The 27,266-nt window shown below is 36.9% G+C and overlaps 1 protein-coding gene across 1 annotated transcript; it reads left to right on the plus strand.

Annotated features, from left to right (window-relative positions):
* On the plus strand, positions 1 to 22,919 carry PLA2G4F (phospholipase A2 group IVF). The gene is given in 21 exon segments (XM_032213400.1): positions 1 to 167; positions 1,954 to 2,026; positions 3,278 to 3,414; positions 4,714 to 4,839; positions 5,427 to 5,467; positions 6,533 to 6,575; positions 7,381 to 7,451; positions 9,111 to 9,276; positions 9,358 to 9,471; positions 9,787 to 9,824; positions 10,701 to 10,836; positions 11,027 to 11,163; positions 12,943 to 13,165; positions 14,666 to 14,780; positions 15,149 to 15,286; positions 17,313 to 17,420; positions 18,782 to 18,976; positions 19,286 to 19,452; positions 21,473 to 21,659; positions 22,677 to 22,872; positions 22,874 to 22,919. Coding segments are annotated over 21 exon segments (2,568 nt in total). The 5' UTR covers positions 1 to 56.
* The last annotated feature ends 4,347 nt before the right edge of the window (positions 22,920 to 27,266 follow it).

A 27,266-nucleotide genomic window follows, 5' to 3' on the forward strand; every position in this document is an offset into this window, starting at 1 on the left:
ATCGAGAGGATCGAGAACCGGCGGGTCCCGAAGACGGAGGCCATTCAACTCTCGTCATGTTCCGCCAAACGCTGTTGGGCCGGCTGCCGTCCCGAATGTTGCCCCTCGTGGCCGCAGCCCTCCTCGAAAGGAAGGAAAGGAAAGAAACTGGCCTCTATCACTGGCGGGTAATGTGCGCTGTGGTGCGACAGCTTTTCCCAAGCAGAAGACGGGTTAAGAAATTGGCGGCCGCGTCTTTCTTTCTTTCTTTCTTTCTTTCTTTCTTTCTTTCTTTCTTTCTTTCTTTCTTTCTTTCTTTCTTTCTTTCTTTCTTTCTTTCTTTCTTTCTTTCTCGCTTTCTCTCTCTTCTTTCTCTCTCTTCTTTCTCTCTCTTCTTTCTGTCTTTCTCTCCTTTCTTCAGTCCTTTCTTCCTTCCTTCCTCTTTTTCTTTCTTTTTCTTTCTTTTTCTTTCTTTTTCTTTCTTCCATCCTTCCCTTCCCTCCCTCTCCCTCTCTCCCCCCCCCCTTCGCTTTTTTTAAGTTGAAGGAAAAGGATAAAACTGAAGTAGCCTGAGAGAAAGGCAGTAAGCCTTTAGGAAAAAGCAAAGGCTTCTTTTTTTAAATCCGGGAGAGTGGATCATAAAGCAGCCGGTCTCGTTTTGGCTTTGCGCTTCCCCCTAACTCACTTTTTATCTTCGCCGAAGGTTGAGCCTTGAAGAAATTGGGCTGATCCCACTCCCCATTTTAGGCGACTCTTCACCCCGAAGAGATCGGCTGCTTCTTTAGTTGATCGGGTTTGTTTGCTTACATCAAGTTGCTAAAGATTACATCTTCAGAATTTAGAAATACTTCTGAAGGATTCCATCTGACACAAGTTGATATGAGGACTGCAGTTGAAGTCAGCGTGTCCAAACCTGACTTTGACTCTTCTACAGCCTCCACTTGTTCATAATTTACGGCCGGTGCATTTTGAATGCTTCTTATGTGTCCCGCACAGTTTTTGTTAGATAAATTTTGGCAGCTTCATAATCCTTCATAATTCATAATGTTCAGTACAGATTTCCTTTTTTTTAATGCTGACTTCAATGAAAGCTACTACTAGCCAATAGTTTTTAAGGCAGATTCCACCATAAGTTGCTGCTGGCCTGCCTAACCCTAACCATTCTTCTCAGTGGATAGCTGGGCACTAAAAGGCCCCCCTGGTGTATTTGCTATTCCCAATAAAGGGAATGAAATTGAGACATTAAGTGGGGGGGGGTAAGGAGGCTTATCTTTTTTCAGACCTTTCCCAGGATCATAACCACCGTGTTACTTTACAAAAACAATAGGAAGATTTCTATCTACCATATCTGATAGCGTTCAGTATTATTTTGGTAAAATGATTGAGTAATCATAACTTTCATTGTAACTAAACAGTATAAGTGTCCTTTAGGTTAAGATTGACTTTCAGTGGTTGTATGAATGGAAGTACCCGTAAAGTTTTCTTAACAGCAGTATAGGAGTGGTTTGCCACTGACTTTTTCAAAGCTTCAAAGTCTCCCATCCTGACACCAGTGTGGTCCAACTATGCTTATTTTTATGGGGGTGGAAGGTATTACTTAAATCTGGAAGATTTCTATCTGCTTAAGCAAACTCTTGAAAGAAGTAAAATAGGTATGGTAAAATATAAAGAGAATTACTGACAGGAAAGTAAATTATGAAATTCATGGTCACGAATAAATCCAAGCAATATTCATGACTATTGCAATATGCCATATAAATGTCCTTGCCTGGGAATTTAAATAAATGGCTTTTAGAAACCTTTGAAGGACATATACCCACTTGATCTATTTCTGCTTGGCATGTGTTTAAACTTCGGATGGTGTCAGGTAAAAATAGCAGGGGTTGATATTGGAAATACATCCGTGTAAGATAATTAAGATCACCAGATATAGCAGCCATTGCATGTTAATAATTGGATGAATTATTTTTGCAGCGTGAAAAGTACCCTTATTACAATCTCACTGTAAAAGTCCTCAGAGCCAGGAACATTAAAGGAACAGATTTGTGTAAGTATTTGGAGATGTTTAGTTTCTTATTTGGATGCACCTTTAGAATATATTTAGTAGAAAAGCAACTGTGATCAGGGATGAACAGTTCCCTTAACCAGTAGTGCTAATCATAGCCAATAGTAAAGGATAAGTATTTTCCTGGGATTTCACAGCTGTTGTGTGACCTCAGGAAAAGGCAAAGCTTTTTTAAGAAGCATTAAGAGTTGTACCATGGTGTGTGTGTGTGTGTGTGTGTGTGTGTGTGTCTTTGAATTTTCTGGCAATTGTCTGTGCTAATTCCTGCAGTGTTTTTGACAAAGTGTTCAAAAGTGATTTGCCACTGCCTACCTCCAAAGGCTGAGAGAAAGTGAGTGGCCCAAGATCACTCAGCTGGCTTTGTGGCTAAGGCAGGATTAGAACTCACAGTCTCCCAGTTTGTAGCTTGAAGCCTTAACTATACAACCAAACTGGCTCTCTGTTTATTTTTTGGGTAGTCTATACTGTGAAAGCTCTCTTTTAGCATATGATCTGAAGTGTAGTATAGGAATAGGGAAGCATTTGTAGTCTGAGAATTAGTTGAACATGAAGGACGTCAGATGCTATGTACAGGAATAAGCATGGTTATTCTCTCCTAAACTTAGTCTGAAACATGAATATGGTGTAATACTTTTTTAAAACTTTTTTTAAGCTAGGCCTTTTCATGTAAGAATAATCTGACATTTAAAAACTGCAAAAATGTATCTAAATACAGAATAAAGTGAATAGGTAAAATGAAAAAAAATGTAAATGTGATTTATATAAGTTTTATTACTTAAATAGGCCTTTTTCTGATGCTCAGTATAAGCCATGGGGAATAAATTGTCTATTCTATTGTCAGTAGAATACAATAGAAAAGGAAAACAAAACTGTAATTGGTTGGATTCAAAACTTTTGAAAGGTCCACTAGAAGCAAAAGAGAAGTTGAGTTCTCTCATTTTCTAGTTCCAGGAAAATATAATCTTACAGGATTCTGTAAAACTCAGCTTCAGTCTAAAGTGAACAAAATCCAGACAAGTGTGATTTATAAATTAATGAAAATTGAATCACCATCTACTTAAACATTATTTGCAAAAAAAATGTGACCGCAAGGTATTTAAAAAGGGATTTGAAGAGTTATCAGTTTTCAACTATCCTTTTAGACTAGTCTGTACAAATTAGGAAAGACCAAAAGTAAAAGTGGATGACTTTCCTAATTTAACAGTCCTGTCCATATCTGTCCTTTTCATTTAGTGTCCAAAGCTGACTGTTATGTGGAATTGCATCTGCCAACTGCATCACCTGTTATTTACCGAACTCGAGTTATTGACAACTCCAGTGATCCAGAATGGAATGAAACTTTTCAGTACAGGATACACGACGCAATCAAAGTAAAGGATTCCACTCTTGAAATGGAACAATAAGTAGAAGGGAAAAAAAAACCTTATATTTTTGGAGAGCAAAAAATGTCCTAATAGAAAATCACATATCAGTAGCCTCCAATACACTCCTCTGGCTTTGGTCTCTTGTTACTGTTTCTCATGTTCAATTTTCCACTACAAAGTTACTCTTGGTGCATGTCATGAGCCATTATAACTAAGTCAGATAGTCATAATAGGTCAGGGCTGTTCTTAAAAGCAGAAGAAAGAATCAAAATCAGAATTTGGCCTGTTTATCCCAGCAAAATTCATCCTGTGTTACCCACACTGTTTCACAATCTCTTATTGGCCTAATGATTTCAACTTTCATCTAAGTCCAAGTGCAAAATCACCTTAAAGGTAAAGGTTCCCCTCACACATATGTGCTAGTTTTTCCCGACTCTAGGGGGCAGTGCTCATCTCTGTTTCAAAGCCAAAAAGCCAGCACTGTGCAAAGACATCTCCATGGTCATGTGGCCGCCATGACTAAATGCCGAAGGTGCACGGAATGTTGTTATCTTCCCACCAACGGTGGTTCCTATTTTTCTATTTCCTATTTACATGCTTCTGAGGTTGGCAGAAACTGGGACTAGTAACGGGAGCTCACTCAGTTACGCGGTGCTAGGGATTCGAACTACTGAGCTTCCAACCTTTCTAATTGAAAAGTTTAATGTCTTAGCCACTGAGCCACCACATCCCTCAAAAAACATCTTACATAAGTACCTTACATAAGAATTTATAGCATACTGTGTCTTTAAAAAAAATAACAGAAAAGTTATTCAACACACAATTAGGTTTACATTCTGATAACATCATAGACTATTATGATGGAATAAACTAACTTAAGACTTTAATTTTTGCTACAATCCAGAAAAAACAAAGTTTATCAAAAATGACTAGCCTAATTCATCTCCTTAAACATATGGTACCCTATTGCAGATAATCAGCTTGCCATACAGTTAATATAGGAAAGCTTGCCTACTTCTAAATATGATATATAATGCAGAAATGCAACAATTATGGTTCAATTATTTTCTTATTTTTATCTACTCCTATTTATCAAATTCTGCAGAATGGAGTGGGATGGCATATTAACGTATGTTCTGTTAAAAAGCCCAAATCTATAATGGAGTATGTAAAACTGGCAATTTGTATGTTTTTAAAGCTTAAAACATTTTACTTTTTTTTCTTGGAGCATCAGATTGTACTGTCCTTAATGCACAACAATTTTTCTCTACTTCTTATCTTTTGTCCTCTTGTTTTTTTTTTTAGAACACTCTTGAACTGACTCTGTTTGATAAAGATGTTCTTATAAGTGATGAGCTTACGTCCGTCGTGTTTGATGTTACAGGGATTCAGGCCGGCCATTCACTGAAAAATACTTTCAAGCTAAAAGAGGTTAGGATTTTTTTGTTGCTCAGTGCATTAAAAAGTCAGGTTTAAACTTGATTTTGCTTCTGAATACTTAACATTGGCCATGACTAATGAATATTTTAATCACATTAGCTGTCTTCCTCCTGTTGCATGGAACAATCTATAGCTGAATAATATAATTTTTAATTACTTTTGATGCTTGGAGAACCAAATAGGATCCCTCAATTTGGAAGCTCATTTGCATATTTGGAAATTATGGAGCCCTGCCTACAATTTCTTCCCCTAAATTCTCTATTGTTGGTAGTTTTTGGATTGACTTAATTTTCAAGGAATATAAAACTAGAAACGTCTTCTTCACTATGTGAAGTTTATTTGCATTTTTATTACCTTTGCAATTGATGTTGCACAATATATTTGGCAGACAAATGAAACTTGCTAGGTATTTTTTTTTTTACTGAAACCTTATTTTATCAAATTTATTTTAATGTTTGGATAGAGCACCCTGTGAAAATTATGCAAATATGTTCAGAATTATATCTAATCCTTTGTCTAATGTGTTGTTGTTGTTGTTGTTGTTGTTGTTTAGTAATATAATACCTATTTATCTCCAGGATAAGGAAGAATTGGATGTAGAATTTTTTATGAAGAAAAGGTAAGGACTGTTGTATTTTCCAGTCATGCAGTCTAGAGTTTTAAATTGGGAAATGCTCTAATAAGATTAATAGGACTAATTAATTTTGAGATTTTTCAAGTCTCCTGTGGTTCTCCTCTCTGCCAAAAGGTATTTGAGCACACAACCTTTATAAAATAGAATTGTGAAGTGAAATAAATAGAAATAAATAGAAAGAGAGGTGTGTTACTTTTTTGGGTCAGGAACAGTTTCTGTGCCAAAGAAGCTCCTGATATCAAGGCAATGTACCTTGTTGAAATAAATTGGCTTTATTTTGATCTTTGTCAAAACAGATCAGTGAAGCAAATCCTGACTGATCTATACAGGCTTAATTAAAAAAAATCAGTGTTTGCTAAAGTAAAATAAATGCTTATTAACAATACCTTGATGTTGCCTATGCAGATAAAACTTTGTGAAAAGAATGGAAAAAAATATTATGGTTTTTTCCTCTTCAGAGGCAAAAATAAGCAGTACCTTAATTCCTTTTAAATGGCATAAGATTCCTATTTAGGACTTCATAGGACTTCAGTGCATCTCATGTATCCTGGTGGGACTTAATGGAGTTACTATTCATAGGAAACAACTATCATAATCTTGAGATCAGTGGGGATTTTTTTTTTTACTACTGCTTCTGTGGGCATGGCTTGGTGGACGTGGCAGGGGAAGGGTACTGCAAAATCCCCATTCCCTCCCCACTCATGGGGAAAGGATATTGCAATATCTCCATTCCCCACAAGTCCTGGGGGAAGGATATTGCAAAATCTCCATTCCCCCTCACTCCAGTGAAAAATTACTGCAAAATCCCCATTCCCTCCTGATCAGCTGGCACATGGGAGGCAGAGAATAGATGGAGGTGGGGCCAGTCAGAGGTGTTATTTACCGGTTCTCTGAACTACTCAAAATTTCCACTACTGGTTCTCCAGAACTGGTCAAAACCTGTTGAATTTCACTCCTGCTTGAGTTATAAATTAAAGAGCTCAAAAAGTAACAGAATAATTCATGTAAAATATTTTCTTGCTGTTCATGGTAATATTTTTAAATCCCTAGTTCTGATCCTCCTGGTGAAATTATCACAAATGGGGTCCTGGTGGTAAGTCTCTAATAAATTGGAGTAGTGCCTACTTTATAATTATCATTTATTGCGGCATTGTAAAGTTAGAGCTTGTAGTCTTGACGGTAGAATATTTCTCAAATTCAAAGCATTCTTCATGTGCTGCAACTATTAAAATCTTTTGTCAAGCACTCTGAAATGTATAAAATTCATAGTAAGAGTATTTATTGTCATCAGCAAAGGAAAACCTGTAATTTTAACAAAGCATGACAGAATAGTAAATTGATCCTCTCCAGTTCTTTTATATCTCCATACAACGTTTTCTAGATTGATTTGTCTGTTCTGAAAAATTTCTCTACTAATAAAAAACAAACAAACTCTGGGACATGATTTATTTGAATAGTCAGTTCATTTAGAATGGCATCCTTATTAAGCTTCTCAACAGTCTCAGCTGCCATAAAACAAGGTGAAAATCATTGCTCTACAAATGAATTTCCCAAGAAACTGAATTACATTTCATACAGATACAGAATTAAATAGCCCTTTCCTCTGAAGTGAATGGTATTTTAGTAGGCTTTTTCCAAATGCAAAACATTGCACTATGTTACCTGTGCCTGATAGCTATATTTTTTTGAAGTGCAAAAAACATGAGAACAGTAAACATTATTTCCAGTGATCTTTAAACATAATTAATTAGCTATCCAGTGGAAAAACATACTCATTTTACATTCCCAAACATGACAATTCAAATTATTTTTTCTGCATTAATTATTCTAGGACTTAATCGAATGGAGATCCAGTTTCCTAAACCAATATTCATTCCTGATTATTTCTTTCCACACAGGCTTATCCTTGCCTTTACTTGCAAGGGAGAATTAACAATGACCAGAATCCAAAGATAAGAGAACAAGGTAGGTCTGTTTTGTTATGTTTCCTCATAATTTTCTGCTAAATAATTCATTAATCTGCTTGTATCTAGGGACTCAGTGAATTAATATTGGTACAGCACTTTAAATGAATGGAAATTCAAGTGTGGTGATTCTAAAAAAGAACAGTGGAATGAGATTAACTGAAGTCTAATTTTATTGGTTACCTGGAGTTTTCTCAGACTAAAAGAAAGTAGAGGTGTGAATGAATGAAAATTATAAGTATGTGTAAGAAAGAGAAAACAATTTGTGCTCAGTTAGTTTTGTGGAAAAATGAAATTTTCTTTTGAATCAAAGTTGTGTTTGTTTCAGTGGGCTTCTTCTGTTTATATGTATGATGTAACTGGATGAGTCTGGATGAATTTCTTCCCTATAATTTCCATCATGTTGTTCCTCCCCCAATCTGTAAGAAAGAAATAATCTTATTTTCCTATTTTACTTTACATGGATGTGTGGTTTTCTTTGAGAACTTTTTTCTTTTCCAGTTGATGTATTGTTCCCCTCCACTATTTAGGAATTAATGAAATGCTATATAAACATGGAAGAGAGATGACAATCCAGTTATTTGAGAGAAAGCCTTAACATTTACAAGCGTGATTTATTTTTTCTTGATTATAATACTCTTAGAAAGAAAATCAGCTTCTAGCTTTAATTAAATTTAAATGGTATTTCTTTATTTCAAACACAGTGAACATTCTAATTCATAAATTGTCAGTTATGTATTTTATGAATTAATGTTCTGTATAATGTAACAGAATGCCTCAGGAAGTTTTTCTCAATCCTTTTACCCTGAAGGTTGCAGGGAACCCTGAATAAAAATTGCAAAAAACGTATGGATACTTCATAATTTAATTCACTTCTAACCTGCTGTAGAATGTAAAAAAATATTTTACAATTACAAGTACAGCACAGTGGCAGGTCAGCAGGCAAGTTGTGTCATGTAAAAATTCCCAGTGTTGTGAGTGCTAACATTGCATAATATGTGAAGTTCAAAAAATGTGTCCCCCTCCCTCCCGCAATTACAGTCTCTCATAAAACTCCTAGCCACTTCTTATTGAATCCCAATTGAAAATACTGCCTTAGGTAATAGCACACCTATTCTACCTTTAGTGGAAACGTTAAACCAAGGCCAAATGATGTGTCAGGGGTGCATATTAATTAAGGTAGGCATAGGGCAGAATGTTGGACTAAATGATCTCCAAGGTCCCTTTCCACTCATACATCTTTGATTCTATGATCAACTCAGCAGAGTTTAAGATCAGCTATATAATATATAGTAAGAGTATGCCATTTTGTTCTTCCTTCTTTGGATTCCTTCCTGTTTATAGTCTATCCTTGTGGTCGAATATAGATTCCCAGGAGAGAGGGAGTGCATTCCAGAGGACCAATAGACACCAAAGTTTTAGATTGAGAGAATTTGGTTTGAGAGAAAGAGAGTCATGATAGCTGCTCCCTAGAAGTTCTTAGAGTATATCTTTAATGATGCAAGTAGTTGCTTTAGTTTGGCAAGATTTCTATCTATAGGCGAGGGACAATAAAGAAAACTACTTAGAATAAACTTTGCATGTCTTTCTTGTTTTTGGAGTCTACAATCCTGTTTTTCCCCTCAATCATATATATTCTAAATTCTTACTGTCATTTTAGAAAGCAGTCAGTTCAGGCTTTCACTTCCTGGATCTTATGAGAAACAGTTAAGTGAGGCATGCAAGCCAAACTCCGATCAGGCCTGTGGGATCCCATTTGTCTTTCACATAGGCAAACAGATGTGCTCAGAATTGAGTGTGGAGCTGGAAAGAAAAATTACAGTCCTCCAGGTGAGGAACAGACTGCACATTCAGTTTTTAGGATGCTTACAAATATGCTTCCCATATGAAATATGCTGTGTCTGTTTTCAGGATGGAGTGAGTCCTGAATTGGAAGAGCACAGTACTGTTCTTGGATCAGGGACTATTCCATTGAATTTACTGCCTCTGGGAAAGGAAGTTGATATAACTGTACCACTTGGAAAGGTAACATTTTTTTCTATTATAATATATTTCATACATTGCTCCACCTAGTCAGCAATTCATTTATTTATTCATTTATCAAATTTATGTGACTCCACCGCTTAACCAACATATTCTGAATGGTGAACAGACAAAAATAAATAAAAAGCTTATTTTAAAAAAATCTAACACCATAAAGCACACATAAGTCTATTATCATTCTAGCCCCAGCCCCTTGGGAAAACTCAGGTCAACAAAGCCTTTTGTAAAATTAATTACTGAATCAGTGTCCCCCCCCCCCTTGTAACTTCTTTCAGAATCTTTTGTCTTTCCTTTTAGGATTTAAGTGTGGATCTCAAAGTGAAAGCTGAAGAAATGTGAGTGAATCCTTCTTTCCAGATGGGTGCTGGCTTATACTTACAAACTTTCTTTGGACATTGCTCTTTGACTTCATTTTTTTGGGGGGGGGGATTTACACTTGTAAACCAAAGAAAGTCCCTAGGAGCTAAGCAATATTTACATTTCAATTACTATTATTTATATATTTTGTATTTAACTGAACACTAAAGATTTTGCAACATTTCCCAATGTCACTTCTTTGCTTGTCAGATAGATTTTGTGATAGATCAATAGATAGACAATAGACAAATAGATATCCTCTTTCCCTTCCCTCTTTTCACTCTCTCTCCAATTCTAATGTCCTGTGTATATGCTTTTCATTCCCTCCCCCACCTTTTGAATATGGCCATGGTTTAGTTTTAAGATTTTTAAACAAGACTTTTTTTGTCTTCTGATAATCCACAGTCTATTTCCCATTTTTTAACTTACATTTATTTTTGCTGCTTAAGAATTTTATCCAAAATGCAATCTTATTTCTGATAGTTTTGCCATGATTCAGTCCTAAATATTTAAAGTTAGAATGATATACTGTAACACATTGCAAATATATGTGTGTTGCTGTTAACTTTGAATATTTGTTACTGATATTCTTTTATTAATAAACTAAAAATGTTTATATGATTTCATTTGGTCTGAGACAATAGTAGATTGGAGTGCATAAAATCAGACTATTGCTTGATTCAGTTCACTATTGTCTATCAGCTGAATTTAGGTACAGGAATCTATTACTAACTTTCCCATTTTCTGAATTGAGAAATAATTGAGAGATCTTTCTTCAGTGGTACTACATGGAGTATAAAACTTTTTAAAATTCTCATTTCCTTGCCTCTTTTTAACATTACTCTCTAAACTAGCACCAAAGATCTTGATGTACGTCTTGGTTTTGATCTTTGTAAAGAAGAGAGAGAATTTTTGGAAAAAAGAAAGAAAATCGTATCTAAGGGACTAAACAGCATACTCAAATTGAGAGGGGATCTCAGTAACAATGAGGTATGTCTCTTAATCAGAATTAGTGAAAAATGTATACTCATTTATTATTAGATATAGTTTAAGTGAAACACTGGCTCTCAAAAATACTACATTTTGCAAACGTTCTTCAAATATCTATCATAAGTAATAATAGGTGTCTTCATTAACTTTTACATAATAATTTGAGCTTTCTCATCTCCTTTTTCTTAAGGTACCTGTTGTAGCAGTCCTCGGATCTGGGGGAGGGGTAAGAGCACTATCATCATTTTATGGAAGTTTGCTTGGTCTTCAGCAGCTAAATCTTCTGGATTCTATTACATATCTTTCTGGAATTTCTGGTTCTACATGGTATGTATCTATGGTAGGTATTTCTTATATTGAAACTATAATAATAATAATATATTGTTCTGATCTTTGGAGCATTTGCTAAAATCAGGTTTCATCCTACTGCTTGAACAAGTACATAATTAGTCCCAAACTTAGATTCTTACAATAATAATATTCCTTTTCTTGTCTGACTATTGTTTAGATATGTTCTTTTGGATTGTACAGTTCTGTACCTTTATATGCACTATATGCCTTTCCTTGGGTGTCGAAAAGTTTTTAATGTTCTTTGTTTTTATGCATTATCTATTTGTAACCCTATGAGATCTTTTGAAAAAGCAGATTTTTCACAAATTTGGTTATCTTCCAATGATTCTCCTATATTTATTTTCTCATTTCGGAGGCCAATGGTATGACAGATAATATGGTGCCCATATATATCATGTTAGATAGCATGACTGGAACAGCCCATAAATAGTATCAATGAGGGATAGGTAATTAATTTTCCCAAAGAACCGCATGAGAATCTATGACTGATTTAGAGAGCTGCTCCTCTGCCCACCTCCAATGCTGCTGCCCTGCTGCTGCTGCCGCCACCTCTTACATATTTTGTATGATATGAATATATCACAAATACAAGATAAGTTATGAATATATATAGGGCCGGTAATACAACCATAATTAGTATTTTCATGAACTCACTCATGTTGCTGGAATGTGTGTACTATGATAAGGAAAGATGCTGAGTATATGAATGATTTATTGTTGATGACACCAGGTACAACATCAGTAGGCATTGGGAATGTAGTGGATTGCACTTTTCATGGAGTCATGGAACAGGAAGAAAGAATGTGAAGTTCCTGACAAGACCAGGGCAATATAGCAATAGCAATAGCACTTATATACCACTTCATAGTGCTTTTACAGCCCTCTCTAAGCAGTTTATAGAGTCAGCATATTGCCCCCCAACAATCTGGGTCCTCATTTTACCCACCTCGGAAGGATGGAAGGTTGAGTCAACCTTGAGCCAGTGAGACTTGAACTGCAGCTAGCAGTCAGCTGAAGCAGCCTGCAGTACTGCACTCTAACCAATGTGCCACCATGCACTTGGTACCATGCACATGGATTCAGAGTAAATGAGCTGGGTATAAAGAGAAGACTGTAATGAACTCAGATCCCTGAAATTACATATGATTCTTGTTGGATCAGTGGATGCTCTGAGTCTGCTTCCCACCTACTCTAACACAGCCTGAACACATGTATAGGGAGTGTATGTGAATACTGAATGTGTAGCCTAGTTGGGCAACAAACCTTAACAGCAAGTTGAGTAGCCTTGTTGGGCATAGTAACCTGAATAGTCTTGTGGAGCCTTCTTGGAACTTTTGAAAGACATCATCTATCTCCAGTCTACAACACAGTCCTTTCAACAGTTCCAAGAAGGTTCCACACTCATTTGAGCTGCTCAGATGATCCCTGACAACACAGATAAGCCTCCAGGTGGCCTCAACCACTCTCTAAAATAATGCAATTGACCAACATATAAATCCTTCCATTCCCCACCAGTGCTGAAGAAGTTTCTTGGATGAGAAGCGAAACATCTTAAAAGAAAAACCAGAAAGTCCAGTTGCCTCTTGAAAAAGCACCTTTGGCACAATAAGACATGGGGATTTTTCCACCTCTCTTATGAGAAGTCTTGGACTTGGCTGCACTTCAGTAATTTTCTTGCACTGTTTCAGAGTGTACCTATCTAATGCTAAAGACCTGAATCAAAAAAAAATCTTTTTGTCATTAATTTTTTTGTAGGTGTTTATCGGTATTGTATCAAGACCCCGAATGGTCACAGAAGGATCTTAAGTGTCCAATCAGCAATGCCCAGGATAAAATATCCAGCAGTAAAGTAGCAGCTTTTTCCTCAGAGCATATGAAGTACTATTTCCAGGAATTGAATGCTATGGAAAATGATGGGCGGAAAGTATCTTTCACCGATCTGTGGGGCCTTATTATTGAGTACTTCCTGCAACAGAAGGTGACACTTATACATTTGGAATCTTTATTATTTACCTTCTTAGAAGACTTAGTGTTTTAAATTCCTTCAAATTTGTTCCTGCTTGAACCATACTAATACTATTTTCTCCTTGTAATCCTAAAACAAACAAAGATTCTAGTAAGTGCTTATTTTAAAAACCCTAATCTCAAATATCAATCCAATTCTGAATTGATTATTGAAATGATTGAAGGCAAGATATAGAACATGAAATGGGGCAGGGGGAGGGGGAGGAACAGCTTTTGGATTGGAGTGTGTTTCTTCTTTTGAGGCAAGACTTTGTCTCTACATGCCCAAAGAGGATAGAACAAGACAGCTGGAACAAGACTTTCTCATTGATCACTGCCTATTGAAAAGCTGCAGGTTTTTATTAGACACATTTTGCTGCTTTACTTATAAATGTAGAGAATATTGCAAAGCCACTGCTAATGCTCCAGACACTTATTCTATCTAAATCAGTAGTTCCCAACCTTCCTTTAGCGATGCCCCATCTAAATATCTCTAAAATCCTGATGTCCCTCCTCCCCCATGACATATAATTCTTACTTAACTCAAAAAGTGAACTACCATATTTTTTGGAGTATAAGCTGCACCGGAATATAAGACGCACCAAGGTTTTGAAGAGGCAAATTAGGCAAAAAAGTTTTTGCACTCTGCAAACCTCTCCAAAATGGCCCATTTTTCATGAAAATGGGCCCGTTCCCCCCCGAAAAGGCATGAATAGCCTTTAGGGGGCTTGCAGAGTGCTCCTGCCCCCCCAAAAATGAGCAAAAAATGGCCCATTGTTTGCAAAAATGGGCCCATTTTTTGTAAAAAAAAAAAAGGGCATGAATAGCCTTTAGGAAGCTTATAGAGTGCTCCTGTGGGCTTGGGGGGTGGGCCATTTTTTGCTCATTTCTTCCCTCCCCAGCCCCCAGGAGCTCTCTAAATGCTTCCTAGAAGCTATGCATGGCCATTTTGGTGAAGGGGGCAGGGTTTCAGGAGGAAAAAATGCTGTATTCAGTGTATAAGACGCACCCAGATTTTCAGCCTCTTTTTTGAGGGAAAAAGGTACATCTTATACTCCGAAAAATATGGTACTCCAGGCCATTAACTTGGTTTAAACAAGGTTCAAATTGCCCCCCCCCATTAAAAATCAAAATGCCCCCCCTGTGGGACCTGAGCCCCATGTTGGGAACCACTGATCTAAAGGAATATTCATAGAGAGCTGTGGCTTTCTATCTAAATCCAAACAAGTGCTGACCATTAGTTGAGAGGAATCCTCAGCAGCAGCGCTATTATGAGCAATAAATCACTTTAATTGAACCTTCATGTGTGGACCTGATCTTTTATGCCTGACAATAGCCATCTAATCAATAGGAACATATTGGTCGTACCTTGTTCTCTTACTGAAAATGTAGGTGACTAATATGTGTGCATAAGGTATGAGCTCTAACTTCACTGCAAAAATGATATATCCTATGATTCATTTCTTTTGTTTAGGAAGACCAGTCAAAATTGTCTGATCAACAGGAAGCTGTAAAATATGGGCAGAATCCCTACCCAATCTACGCAGCTGTAAATGTGAGGCCCAATGTTCGTGGTGATGACTTTGCAGGTATAATAAGGCAGGTGTATTTCTTTCTTATAAAATCTGGGCAGATTTTATCTTCTAGGACAGGGATGTCAAACCTGCAGCCAGCAGGCTAGATGCGTCTTGCACTAGCCATGCCTATGCCCGGTTTAGTGAAGGGGGAAAAGTCACGATATGTCATGTGATGCTGGCGTGACAACACGAGTTTGACACCCGTTCTAGAATGTCTTCGGAATTAGCAGTTTTGTAGAAGTTGCACAATATTACATAGTGGCTTTGGTGTATAATTTTTATTCTAATGATCATGTGAATGTAAAGACTGGACTTTTGGCTTGAATGGGAACACAATGATTTTGCTTAATTTTTTCAGTATGTTGGTGTTTTCTTTTTAGAGTGGTGTGAGTTCACACCATATGAAGTTGGATTCCGCAAATATGGTGCTTTTATTCGAACAGAAGATTTTGATAGTGAGTTTTTCATGGGACGGCTGATTAAGAAGCATCCTGAGCCCAGGATCTGCTATTTGCAGGGTATGTATTTCAGAGTTTATTATACTTAATCCAAAGGCAAATATATTCATAAAGCTTTCTTATAAAGCTTTACTTCTGGCTCAGAGGAGTTTTATTGAAAACCTTTTTCTAGGATTAGATAGTTCAAATTGAGAAAAAATATCTTTGCAGATCATATTGGCAATGATACAGATTTCTTTGCTATTAAATCTGTTTTATTATGGGCATTATAACAAAGAATCCTCTGACAACATAGTTTGATAATATGTATATTGATCTTTTATGGATGGGTGTATTCATAATTCTTTTTGAGAGTTGGCAGGAAGTGTCTCTTTCAGCTCTATAATTGAAATATTAGCGTTCTCCGAGGCTTAGCCTTAGAAATACTTGTCATATATCTTGCATATCCTTGGCCAAGTGACATTCTGTATCACTTCTTTATTCATCCCTAAATGATATTTTTAGTCCTGACCTAGGTTCATACACAGCATTAAGCCATGATGTGGTTTATTTTATTTCATCTTATTAATAAGCCATAGTTAAAATAAACCATGGGTTAGTATAGTATGTGGAAACTAGCTTGATATTAAAATCTGAAGGCTGAACTCATTCCAACTATAGTCTCCAAATACTTTTAGCACTTCACCAGCTATTATAAATGATCCTTCATCACCGTGCTACATTTAAACAAACCAGAAATCATTTTTCACATTCCCACATTGTTTTATAACAGCACAATAGCCACATGTTTCTAATGGCCAAAATAGTAAATAGATACTGTGTTTGAGAATAAAAACAATTTGTTTGAAGTAGAAGTTTCATCTCAAGCACTAGTGAAACTTGCACAAAGTACTTCTTATTTGATGTTAAAAAAACTAAACTGTCCTTTATTAAACAAAATAAAAGCCAGTATGTGAAGATGAGGAGAGTTGTAATTCCAACATTTGGGGAATGAAATTGAGGAAGGATATTAAAATTATACAGCTGTCAGGGATAAATCTCAGATTGAAACTAATTCTTTTAAAAACCTGAATGTTTTGCTTTTAATAATAATAGCTACTGGCAGAGTTTTTGCTACCTGATAAATAATACAGCATTTTGGACAGAAAGTGTAATCCACATTTATTTTTTGAAGTGTAAATATGGTACACTAGGACAGTGTTTTTCAACCTTTTTTGTGCAAAGGCACACTTTTTTCATGAAAAAAATCACGAGGCACACCACCATTAGAAAATGTTAAAAAAATTTAACTCTGTGCCTATATTGACTATAGGCAGGTGTTTTTCCCACGGCACACCTTACACTATGTCACGGCACACTAGTGTGCCACGGCACAGTGGTTGAAAAACACTTCATTAGGATATATAATCTTTTAAAGTAACCAAGCAGCTAGTAACATCCAGTGTCAGCCATTAACTGTATCTTTAAAGTCAATTACTGAAAACACAATGTATTATAACCTTTTTGTTAGTTTATCTCTGTTCCTTTGAAATAACCTTGCATGCTAACTCTTGAAGCTACAGAAGGACCTGCATAAATTAAATTAAAATGTCAGTTCACAGCACCACTTACAACATGCTTAGGTTCAAACCAGGTGTGGGATTCAAATTTTTTACTACTGATTCTGTGGGCATGGCAGGGGAAGGATACTGCAAAACCTCCATTCCCTCCCCATCAGCTGGGACTCGGGAGGCAGAGAATAGATGGGGGAGGGGCCAGTCAGAGGTGGTATTTACCGGTTCTCCGAACTACTCAAAATTTCTGCTAGAATAGAATAACAATGTTGGAAGGGACCTTAGAGGTCTTCTAGTCCACCCCCTGCCTAGACAGGAAACCCTACACCACTTCAGACAAATGGTTATCCAATCTGTTCTTAAAAACTTCCAGTGTTGGGGCATTCACAACTTCTGGAGACAAGCTGTTCCACTGATTAATTGTTCTAACTGTCAGGAAATTTCTCCTCAGTTCTAAGTTGCTTCTCTCCAGAACTGGTCAGAACCTGCTAAATACCACCTCTGGTTCAAACCCTGTTTTGTGTACTCTACAGGGATGTGGGGAAGTGCTTTTGCTGCTAGTTTGGACGATGTCTTTTTGAAGGTAGTTGGCACAGGATTCAGCTTCCTGGAAACATTGGGAGATGTAGTCAAAGTAATCGGTAAGTAAGGCCAATTTGCATAGTAATTAATACTGTAATGCTAGATTTTATTTTGGGGTGTATGAACTTTTCATAACTATGACTTTGTCATGGACATGGGTCTTTTTATCCCACCTTTATTATTTTTATAAATAATTCAGCATAATAATAACAACTCAAGAACATATGTACATTATGCTCCTTCCTTCTCCTATTTACCTCACAAAAACAATCCTATGAGGTGACTTGGGCTGAGCAACAGTAACTGGGCCAAAGTTACCCTGCCGGTTTTCATGCCTAAGGCAGAACTATTGAGGAACTCACAGTCTCCTGAATTTTAGCCTGATGCTTTAATCACTAGATGAAACTGTTAATTTTGTTTCTCTTTATCTAATATAATTCTTGAAAAACTGCTGCTCCTTCTACCTCTAAATCCCTCCCCCCCCTTGCTACCCAATACACAGCTGAAAGTTGGCATGCTCATTATTTATTCTTCACTATTTTTGAGGAGAACTTTTTTTCTTGAATTTTGGGGTTATAATTTGGGATCATGTTTTTCTCCTATTTTACCTCTCAGGTGACTTTTATTCCTTTTTTTTTTTTTACAATTGGCCAAAGTGAGTATATGTGTTGGGGCGAAAGTTGAAAATTTGGTTCTAATTCTTAAGCTGCTTGGGGAAAGATGTTGCCTTCCTAAACCAAGAAATTGCCGATCCTGCTTATGTGGATAGCAATAGCAATAACAATAGACTTATATACCCCTTCACAAGTGTTTTACAGCCCTCCATAAGCAGTTTACAGAGTCATCCTATTGCCCCCAACAATCTGGGTTTCTCATTTTACCAATCTTGGAAGGATGCAAGGCTAGGTCAACTTTGAGCCGGTCAGAATCAAACCAAGAAATTGCCAAACCCTGTTTATGTGGACGATGCAGCTAAAATCCAGTTGTTACAGTCCCTCATAAAAATCCTCATATTACTTCAATATATATATATTGCTTTTCTATCAGTTTTCTCAGTACTATGAAGTACTGATCTTATTCAACAATAAGAATATACTGTTTTAGTAACAATAAACATGTGTATTAATAATAAATAAATACATTTTAATAAGAATATGGATTTTATATCTCAGAATAGCCTTTAGCTTTAATTGTGTCTTAGAATCAGATCCATGCTTAGTGGGTCTGCTAAACTTCCAAATTCAGATAAGATCTGAAAATTATTTGCTCACTAAAATCATTATAAAAAACCAAAAAATGTAACTAGTGTTTGTAATAGTTGAACTCCCTGATTACTCCAAAGCTATTAATATCTCACAGAGTAGATGCAATAAGTAGATTTGAACTGTTTAACTATATTTAGTATTGTCTGTGATTGCAGATGACAGTCGACGATTCCATTTCCGGGATCCTATGAGGTTGAAGACACGTCTGGTTATACCAGGTGGACCCTTACTACAGATTTTCCAGGACTTCTTCAAATCTCGTATAACTGCTGGTGAAACATTTAATTTCATGCAAGGTTTATACCTCCACAGAGATTATACCAGCCTCAAAAAGTTTGTCATCTCAAAAGGTAATTTGGGATTAGTAAGCCTCCATAGGTTTGTGGTGTAAAAATTATTTTGGGATATGTGTGTATGAATGGGAGGAGGAGAGCAATCTGAATAACACAAGGTTTTCAAATTAAATATGAAATGCATGCACATTAGGCAAATCATCTTATTAATGAGATAATTAGATTTAAAATTTAGCCAGTTACGCCATCCCAATATAAATAACTTTCATTCAGTTCTAAAATATTTTAGATTACATAGAAGGTTTAGTTTTTGTGCCATTTCATTAGTAAGACTGAAGTATATTGTTTCTCTCCCCCCCCCCCCAGAAACACACTTAGATGCTTTTCCTAACATGTTGACTCCAATGGAAGAGAATCTTTACTTAGTAGACGGTGGTTTTTCTATCAATTCTCCCTTTCCATTGATAATTCAGCCAGAAAGAGACGTTGATGTGATTTTATCATTTAATTATTCTTGGGAAGCACCATTTGAGGTAAGATACATAAGTACAAAGGGAATTTTTCTTTGCTCTGGCCTCTCTGAAATTTCCATCCATACCAAGATGCTTCATTTCAAAGTCCATCTTCCTTCAAGATGTTAATTTTATTTTATATGTATATTAAGTTGGGTTAAAGTTAGTACATGTAGTCCTCAACTTACAATAGTCATTTAATGACTGTTCAAAGTTACAACCAGGGACATGCAGTCACTAGAGGCAAGGGAGGTGGGGCCTCACCAGTCTCCTTAGAGAAAAGAAAGAGTTTTAAATATTTTTTTCTAAAATAATTAAAGCCAGGATAGTTGCTACCAGATTTCAAGTCATAGTGGCTTGGTGTCTGCTCTCAGTGTTAACTAGGAGGAGGCCAGAGAACTCGGGGCCTCTTTTGCCTAAGGAATTTTTCGCCTTTTAAAAGTGAAGGAGTTAAAAAGCAAAAAATTTAATATGCAAAAGAGGCACTGATTCTCCCGCCTCCTGATCTGGGAGCAGCAAATCATGTCTTGCACTTGAGCGACTGCGCAAGTGCAAGGGTGATTCTGGAGAGGTTTTTCTTTCACCAGCCGCCATTTCTTCTGCAGCCAGCCCAGCACCGAACGGGGAGGACGAGGAGGAGGAGGAGGAGAAGAGCGGTGAGTCCTTGTGGCTGGCTGGGGAGGGACTCACCGCTCTTCTCCTCCCAGCCAGCCAGCCACTCACCCCCACCCGACCTGCTCCCTGCCTGGTCGGCCGGCTGGCACAAAGACTCATCGCTCTTCTCCTCCCAGCCAGCCAGCCACCCGACCTGCTCCCAAGAATGTCAGCGGGGACAGAGGAGGCGGGGGGCGAGGCGGCAGAGCGCGGCAGCGGCGAGAAACAACACCCCCGCTGCTGTATCCGACAGGTGTCTCGCGTTTATGTCCATCATAAACGCGAGACACCTGTCGGACACAGCGGCAGGGACGTTGCTTCTCGCCGCTGCTGTGCTCTTGCCTCACCAACGGTATCCCTCACTGCACGTCACTGGTTACAACAGCACTGAAAAAAGTGACTTATGGTCATTTTTCATAGTTATGACCTCTCCAGCATCCTCATGATCATGTCATAAAGATTCAGATGCTTGGCAACTAGTTCATATTTATGATTGTTGCTGTTTCCCAAGGTCATAACCTTTTGCAACCCTCTGACAAGCAATGTCAATGAGAATGCCAGATTCACTTAAAAACCAAGTTACTAACTTATCAACTGCTGTGATTCACTTAACAACTGAGGCAAGAAAGGTTGTAAAATGGGCAAAATTCATAACAAAAGTGTCACTTAAATTTGGGGCTCAATTGTAGTCATAAGTACTGTATAACATTTTGAGTTGCATTTATTTTTTCAAGAAAATCTTAATTAAACAACATAAGAAAAATGTATAAATAGGAAAAACAGCTATTTATAAGAGAAAAGAGTAGCGTTAGGTGAATAAACTTGAAATATATGGGTATCATTAAAGACATGTTTTTCAGTATTTCATGGAGTGATTAAAAGTATATTATATTGGAGGGAATGGATGAGTATTTTTATTGTTTTAAAAACCTGAAAATCACTATTAAACTGTAATCATAATAAAAGTATCAGGAATAGTGGATGATAAATTATGTTCATTGTACTAATTTTAATTTTTTATAATATTATTTATAATATACTTTTAATTAATTTTCTAAATTACGGAGTCTCATAAAACCAAGATATTAAGACTTCTAGAAAGCAACCCCAAATTTTGAATGTGGTAGAAATCCATATATTAAAATGGCTTCCAACTTAAATTAGATTCAGTGTTAGATTTTCTTTTAAGATGCAGAGGTGTTCTAGACATTGAAGTCTAGTCCCACAAGTTAGCCATTCTTCCTGTCCAGTAAGACTATAAAGTATCTTTATAGCACTACACATGTATATAGCTTGTTCAGTATACTTTGTAGTTATATACAATTTAATGAAACTTATTAAGAACATTGCAGACTTTAATAATTATTTAAAAATTCCATGACTACAGATCTTGGAGTTAACTGAAAAATACTGTAGAGAACGAGACATCCCTTTTCCAAAAATAATTTTTAATAAAGAAGATGAAGAAAGTCCTAAGGAATGTTACCTGTTTATGGATGCTGAGAACCCAAAGGCTCCCATAGTACTTCACTTCCCTCTGGTTAATGATACATTCCGTAAATACAAAATGCCAGGTAAGAAATTTTTAATGTATTTTTGCACTTTGATATGGCACTTTGATAAAATTAATGTAATGTAATGTATCTTGCTATCAATTAGAGCAGAACATTAGATTGGTTGAATATTTTGAACTTAGACTTTGATTTTGTCATAAATTTGTTGTACAAAACATCAAAAGCTCTCTATGTGGCTCAGGAAATAAACTGGGTGTCATCACAACATTCTTTTATAAAGTTGCAAATTTGCAAATCAAATCCAAGCAGAAGATTATTCTTATGTAATAAGACTCCAATTTTACACACACAGACACACACACAGAGGGGGATGCAAATGTTATTAAATCTTATATGAATAAGACTCGCTTAAAAATACTCTATATGCTGATTATGGATTTAATATTTCAGCTGCTAATTAATGAGATGATATATCATATAATCATGCTGGCCACATGATCATGAAAGCGTCTTTGGATGACGCTGGTTCCCTCAGCTAAGAATCAGAAATGTTGTGTTGGACACAACAGGACAGGGAAACTTTTACCTTTTTAGTTTATTAATGAGATGTTCCAAAGCAACATCTTCCAGTTTTTGATGTTCAGTTGATACTGGAGTGTAGCCCCCATCATCCCATCTTCACTATGCTGATTAGAAATAAAAACTGTAGTTCAATATTTAGGGAATTGAGGTCATGAAATGCTGCTCTAAAAGCACCAGTATTTGCACATTATAAAGAATTTATCAAATATACCTTTTAATATTGTGAACAAATTTGTTCTATAAAGCAGAACCATGTATAGGACACAAGGGGAATTGCTTCCTTGCAAAAATGTTAAGAGATTTTTCACAGGGGTGTTTTATAACAAAATGTATTTATATTGTGCTTTAATCTGGTACATCCTTGTCTTGTTCCACTTAGATTAAACATAGTTGTGCATTGAATGATAGATCTAAGCACTGATACTATCCCCTTCTGAGAGTAAAGCTAGCATTTAATGCTCACAGAAAATATAATCTTCCCTCCATTATTTACAGGAATAGAACGTGAATCAGAAGAGGAAAAGACTTTTGCTGATTTTCAAATTGAAGGAAAAGATTCACCATACAGGACATTCAACTTTACCTACACATCTGATGAATTTGACCGATTAGTACAGTTGAATTGCTATAATGTCCTTAACAATATGGATGCTATTTTGAAAGCATTAAGATTGGGTTTAAGCAAACGAAAGCAAAAAGCAGGACCTTCGTGCTTCTTTGAAAACTTACTGTGAATGAATTTCAGTTCTTTATGGAAGATTTAAGAAGGCCTAACAAATTTCAGATTTATTTATTCCATTGGAATAAAGGGTGCTTTTATATATTGAAGAAAACCCAGAGACATATTATGTCAGTTGCAGCTAATTATTTGATAGATATACACTGATTTTCTCAGTCATAGTTTATTTAAAAGTCTCCTGGAAGTTCATTTAAGATATGATCTATGGAGTCTTGTTTTGTAATAAATTGGGAGTTAAACTCTAATGAAAAAGTTTCATGAGCATCCCAGAATCAAAATGTGAAGAAAACTAGGTACTGAATTAATTTCATTTTTGATTTTATAAATGAAAAGAGTTCTTCCAAAAGTTATCTTTCCCCCTCCCAAGATGGCAGAGGCAGCCTTCTAGCTGAAGTCTGCAACTCACACTTTTTAACTGAGAAAAGAGTAGAAATTTATTTTGTTTTATTTATCTCAAAAGTTATATTTTGGTATAGAGCTATATTTATAAAAATAAATTAGTTTTCAGTGCCCACTCTTACATAGGTAGATATCTCCTGACCTGAGACAATAATGTGACATTGGGGGGGGGGGGGGACATTTGCATCTAGCTTTAGACAAACCAACCTAAGAAAAGCTTTGAAATAGTTATAGATTAATTGCATTCCAGAACAAAGACTGTGTGCCATTAAAGATAAAGAGAAAATGGACTGCCAAGACCCTATTTGAAAAACAGAAAGGCTGTGCTGAATATTGCATGCATTTCTGTTATTTTTCCTGTGAGGGAAAAGTAATTCTTTAGTAGGAAGAATAAAAAAATGTTATTTGAATGAAATGTTCTACTCTTAACTATATATTTTGTTTAAGGCAGTTTTAATGGTTAGCAAATCCTGTGAAACTATGACTAGTCAAATTATGGTTGTGATTTGTGGCGATGCTATTTATGTCAGATTAAGAAGTACAATTAGTATTCTTTGAAGATGGAAATCTTTGAAAAAACATTAATCCTATCAAGTGTAATTTTACAGGTGGTTATTTTAACCAGTTTTTGATTCTTAAGCAAATCTTGACACTTTTCTTGAAATTACAGGAATTGATGATTTTGCTTTTCATAAGAAGCTTTATTTCATGTTTTCCACAAAGATTTGTTCATTTTGTTACTGAAACAATATTTTTTCTACGTAATAAAAATATTTTTTTACATGCCAAATTGTAATTGTGAACATTTGGTGAACTTGAATTTTTATTCAGTGGATTTATGTCAGTTGTACAGTCTGAAACCTTAATCCTGCAAGCCCTTTGAGGGCAATGTGCTAAATACTTCTGGAGTGTGATTATGCTAATTATATTTGATTTTAATTAAATGTAAATCAGATTTTATTTTTGTCTGGGTTCCACCCAATAGATTTTGGAATAGGGCTCCCAGAAAACCAATCACAAGCCAAGTGAATATTTTTTCACTGAGTAAAAGCTGAGCATCCTTGATGCATTTTGAAAACTATCCTAACTACAGCTTTTAATGACTGTATTCACCTCTGTCAATAAGAGACATTACTGTTCAGGTATGCCGGCCTACCACCCAGTGAGATTTGGGCACCTGAGGCTGTGAGCAAATACCATTTTTACAGTAGTCAATCAATGCTTTGACTTGGTGAATCTTAAATTGGAACAAGCAGACAGTTAATGCAACAAAATAACAAATATATACTGTATAAAATCAACTTTAATTATTAAAACTGGGGGAAGGACACTTTTTACACTGGCGTGCTAAACATTTCTCCATCCATTCATGAGATGGCAGAAAACTATAGCAACATGAATTCATTGCTTGTGTTTCCAGTTCTATCCTGCCTGTATTGTTTTTATTCTGATAGAGTCCTGGATCCTGCCTGCTCCCTAAGTATGTTCCATGCCCCAGGCCTTGTAATTCAAGAACCAGTTTCCCTTCAGTCAGGAAGAACATGGCCTGTATTGAATCTCACTGTTTAGTGACCTGTCAGGAAATTCAATAGGTGTGGCAACTGCTAACAACAACAAGAGAACAACAGCAAAATATATTCTCAGATGCCATCATGTTTTACTTGCTCCAGCCCATTGTTTTGCCTTCTTGGGTGTGAATTAATTCATTTTATACATTTAAATATTCATATTGTCTTTCAGTGTTTATGCAGTTTTATTTATACAGTTATTTGTAGCTTACCCTATGTAACAAAGGGTACAAATTGATTTACAATGAAACAAAATAATCAAAATATTTCATCAGATCCCAACCCTTCTCACTTCTTGCAGAGTAGAGATACTCAGAAGAACTGCCTTCAGTGATTGGATCAGTGATGGGTTGCTCTTACCGTTGCTACCAGTACACTGATTGCGGCCTGTCCGTGCACGAGCATGATGTGCGCTGCGCACGCATGCGCAATCTATTGCCCCTGCGACACCCAGTTGCTTGTCGGGGCATGTGCAGGCTCTGCATGATGTGTGCGCATGCACAATCTGCCTTTTAACATAAATAGAGCCTATAGAGCACGGGCAGGTGGGTGGGCCAAACAGACTACCCTACTGGAACACTCTCAGCTGCTCCTGGCCACTACCGGCACGGCTGTACTGGGCCGTACCCGTAGCAACCAACCACTGGATTGGATGGAGTAAGTAAAAAGTTGAGTGGAAAAGGTGTTCCCATAGAAATCCTAGTGGCCCATCTATTCAGGGCTTTAAAAGTGATTAGACTGCTTGATGATAATGCTTCTGACATAAAATGCTTCATAACATTTGCCAAACTTCAATTCTAAGCAAGTTATGTGCCCAAGATTTTGGACACAATCTGTAAATTAGCCCATTTGAGGTATTTTGGTTCAAAATGTTTTGCTCTAAAGGTACATTGTGTTGCCCAATGAAAGATTACAAGAACCAGAGTATTAATAGTATATAGTTTATCAGCATCTTGAATTAGACTTAGAATCGGAATCTGCCAATGTAGGATCTTCAATATGTAACACTGCTGAATATGTTCTAGTTAACAACAACCTACCATTTTGGGCTTATTTAAGTTCCAAGTCATCTTCAAGGGCAGTACCCATGTAAAGTACATTACTCTCAGTTTTGCAAAGTAATCCAGATAAGCATGCCTAGATGAACTAATTCAAGGTGGGTTGCAGGCGGTACGCCCCGATACAGGCATACCGGTGCTTGCCTGGAGCACCGGGTACCGTTCCGGTACGGTGCTCTGGAGGGCCCACCCACCCACCCGAGCTCCTTACCTGTATTTGAGCTCTTTGGCGCTTCCGCGTATGAAGTGCACGGCACCTGCGCGACGCTCCACTGAGCAGCTGGAGCATTGCAGAGGCTTTCAGAGGTGTCACAATAGGTAAGGATGCATGTGCGTGCTGCGCGCATGTGCATGGTGGCTGCCCGTGTGTGCGTGCACACTGCCCGTGTTCATGTGGTGGACGCCAGACCCCGTTGCATCACTGAACTAATTCTACTTTATCGTAAAGTTATATTAACGAAATCTTTCAAGTTTGAAAGTACATTTCTCCCCTATCACCTTTCTACCCAAGAAACTAGGGAAGGCCCCTTCTGAAACATTTGTCAAGCCCAGATTCCTGCTACAATCTGCCTCTTATCTGGGGTTCCTGTGGTTCTGGCTCTTTCGTTTGTCTCCCAAGATGAACCCTCACATATTACAATTATAGTGGTATATACAGGAGGTGACAAGGGCAGCAATTCCTGTTGCCAGTGCATGTCAGCCCAAAAAGCCTGCAATTATCACATCAACTGAAGCTGGCAAAGGCCTCTTGGCCATAGCTTCCACCTGCTGGTTTTGGAAACAAAAACAAAGTTGGAACCAGGATCAGGTCAGACAGATTACTGACAATGAATAGATGTACAGTATCTTGTATTTGAGGAGCTCAGTGGCTAAGATGCTGAGCTTGTCTGTTAGAAAGATCAGCAGTTTGGCGGTTCGAATCCCTAGCACCGCATAATGGAGTGAGCTTCCGTTACTCGTCCAAGTTTCTGCCAACCTAGCAGTTTGAAAGCATGTAAAAATGCAAGTAGAAAAATAGGGACCAACTTTGGTGGGAAGGTGACAGCTTTCTGTGCGTCTTTGGCATTTAGTCATGCTGGCCACATGACTATGGAGATGTCTTCGGACAGTGCTGGCTCTTCGGTTTTGAAATGGAGATAAGCACTGCCATCTAGAGTCGTAAATGACTGGCACATATGTGCAAGGGGAAACTTTTCCTTTACCTTAATGTGAGTTTGCTTCAGTTTATTCCAGTTCAAGGAACTGGGCCAGGAATTTCACAGTGTTCCCAATCCAGCCCTGTGGTGAAAATATATACCTGGCTATTATACGCATAAGAGTT

This window comes from Thamnophis elegans, chromosome 1, assembly GCF_009769535.1.
Source record: "Thamnophis elegans isolate rThaEle1 chromosome 1, rThaEle1.pri, whole genome shotgun sequence".
In the NCBI taxonomy this organism is placed as follows: domain Eukaryota; kingdom Metazoa; phylum Chordata; class Lepidosauria; order Squamata; family Colubridae; genus Thamnophis; species Thamnophis elegans.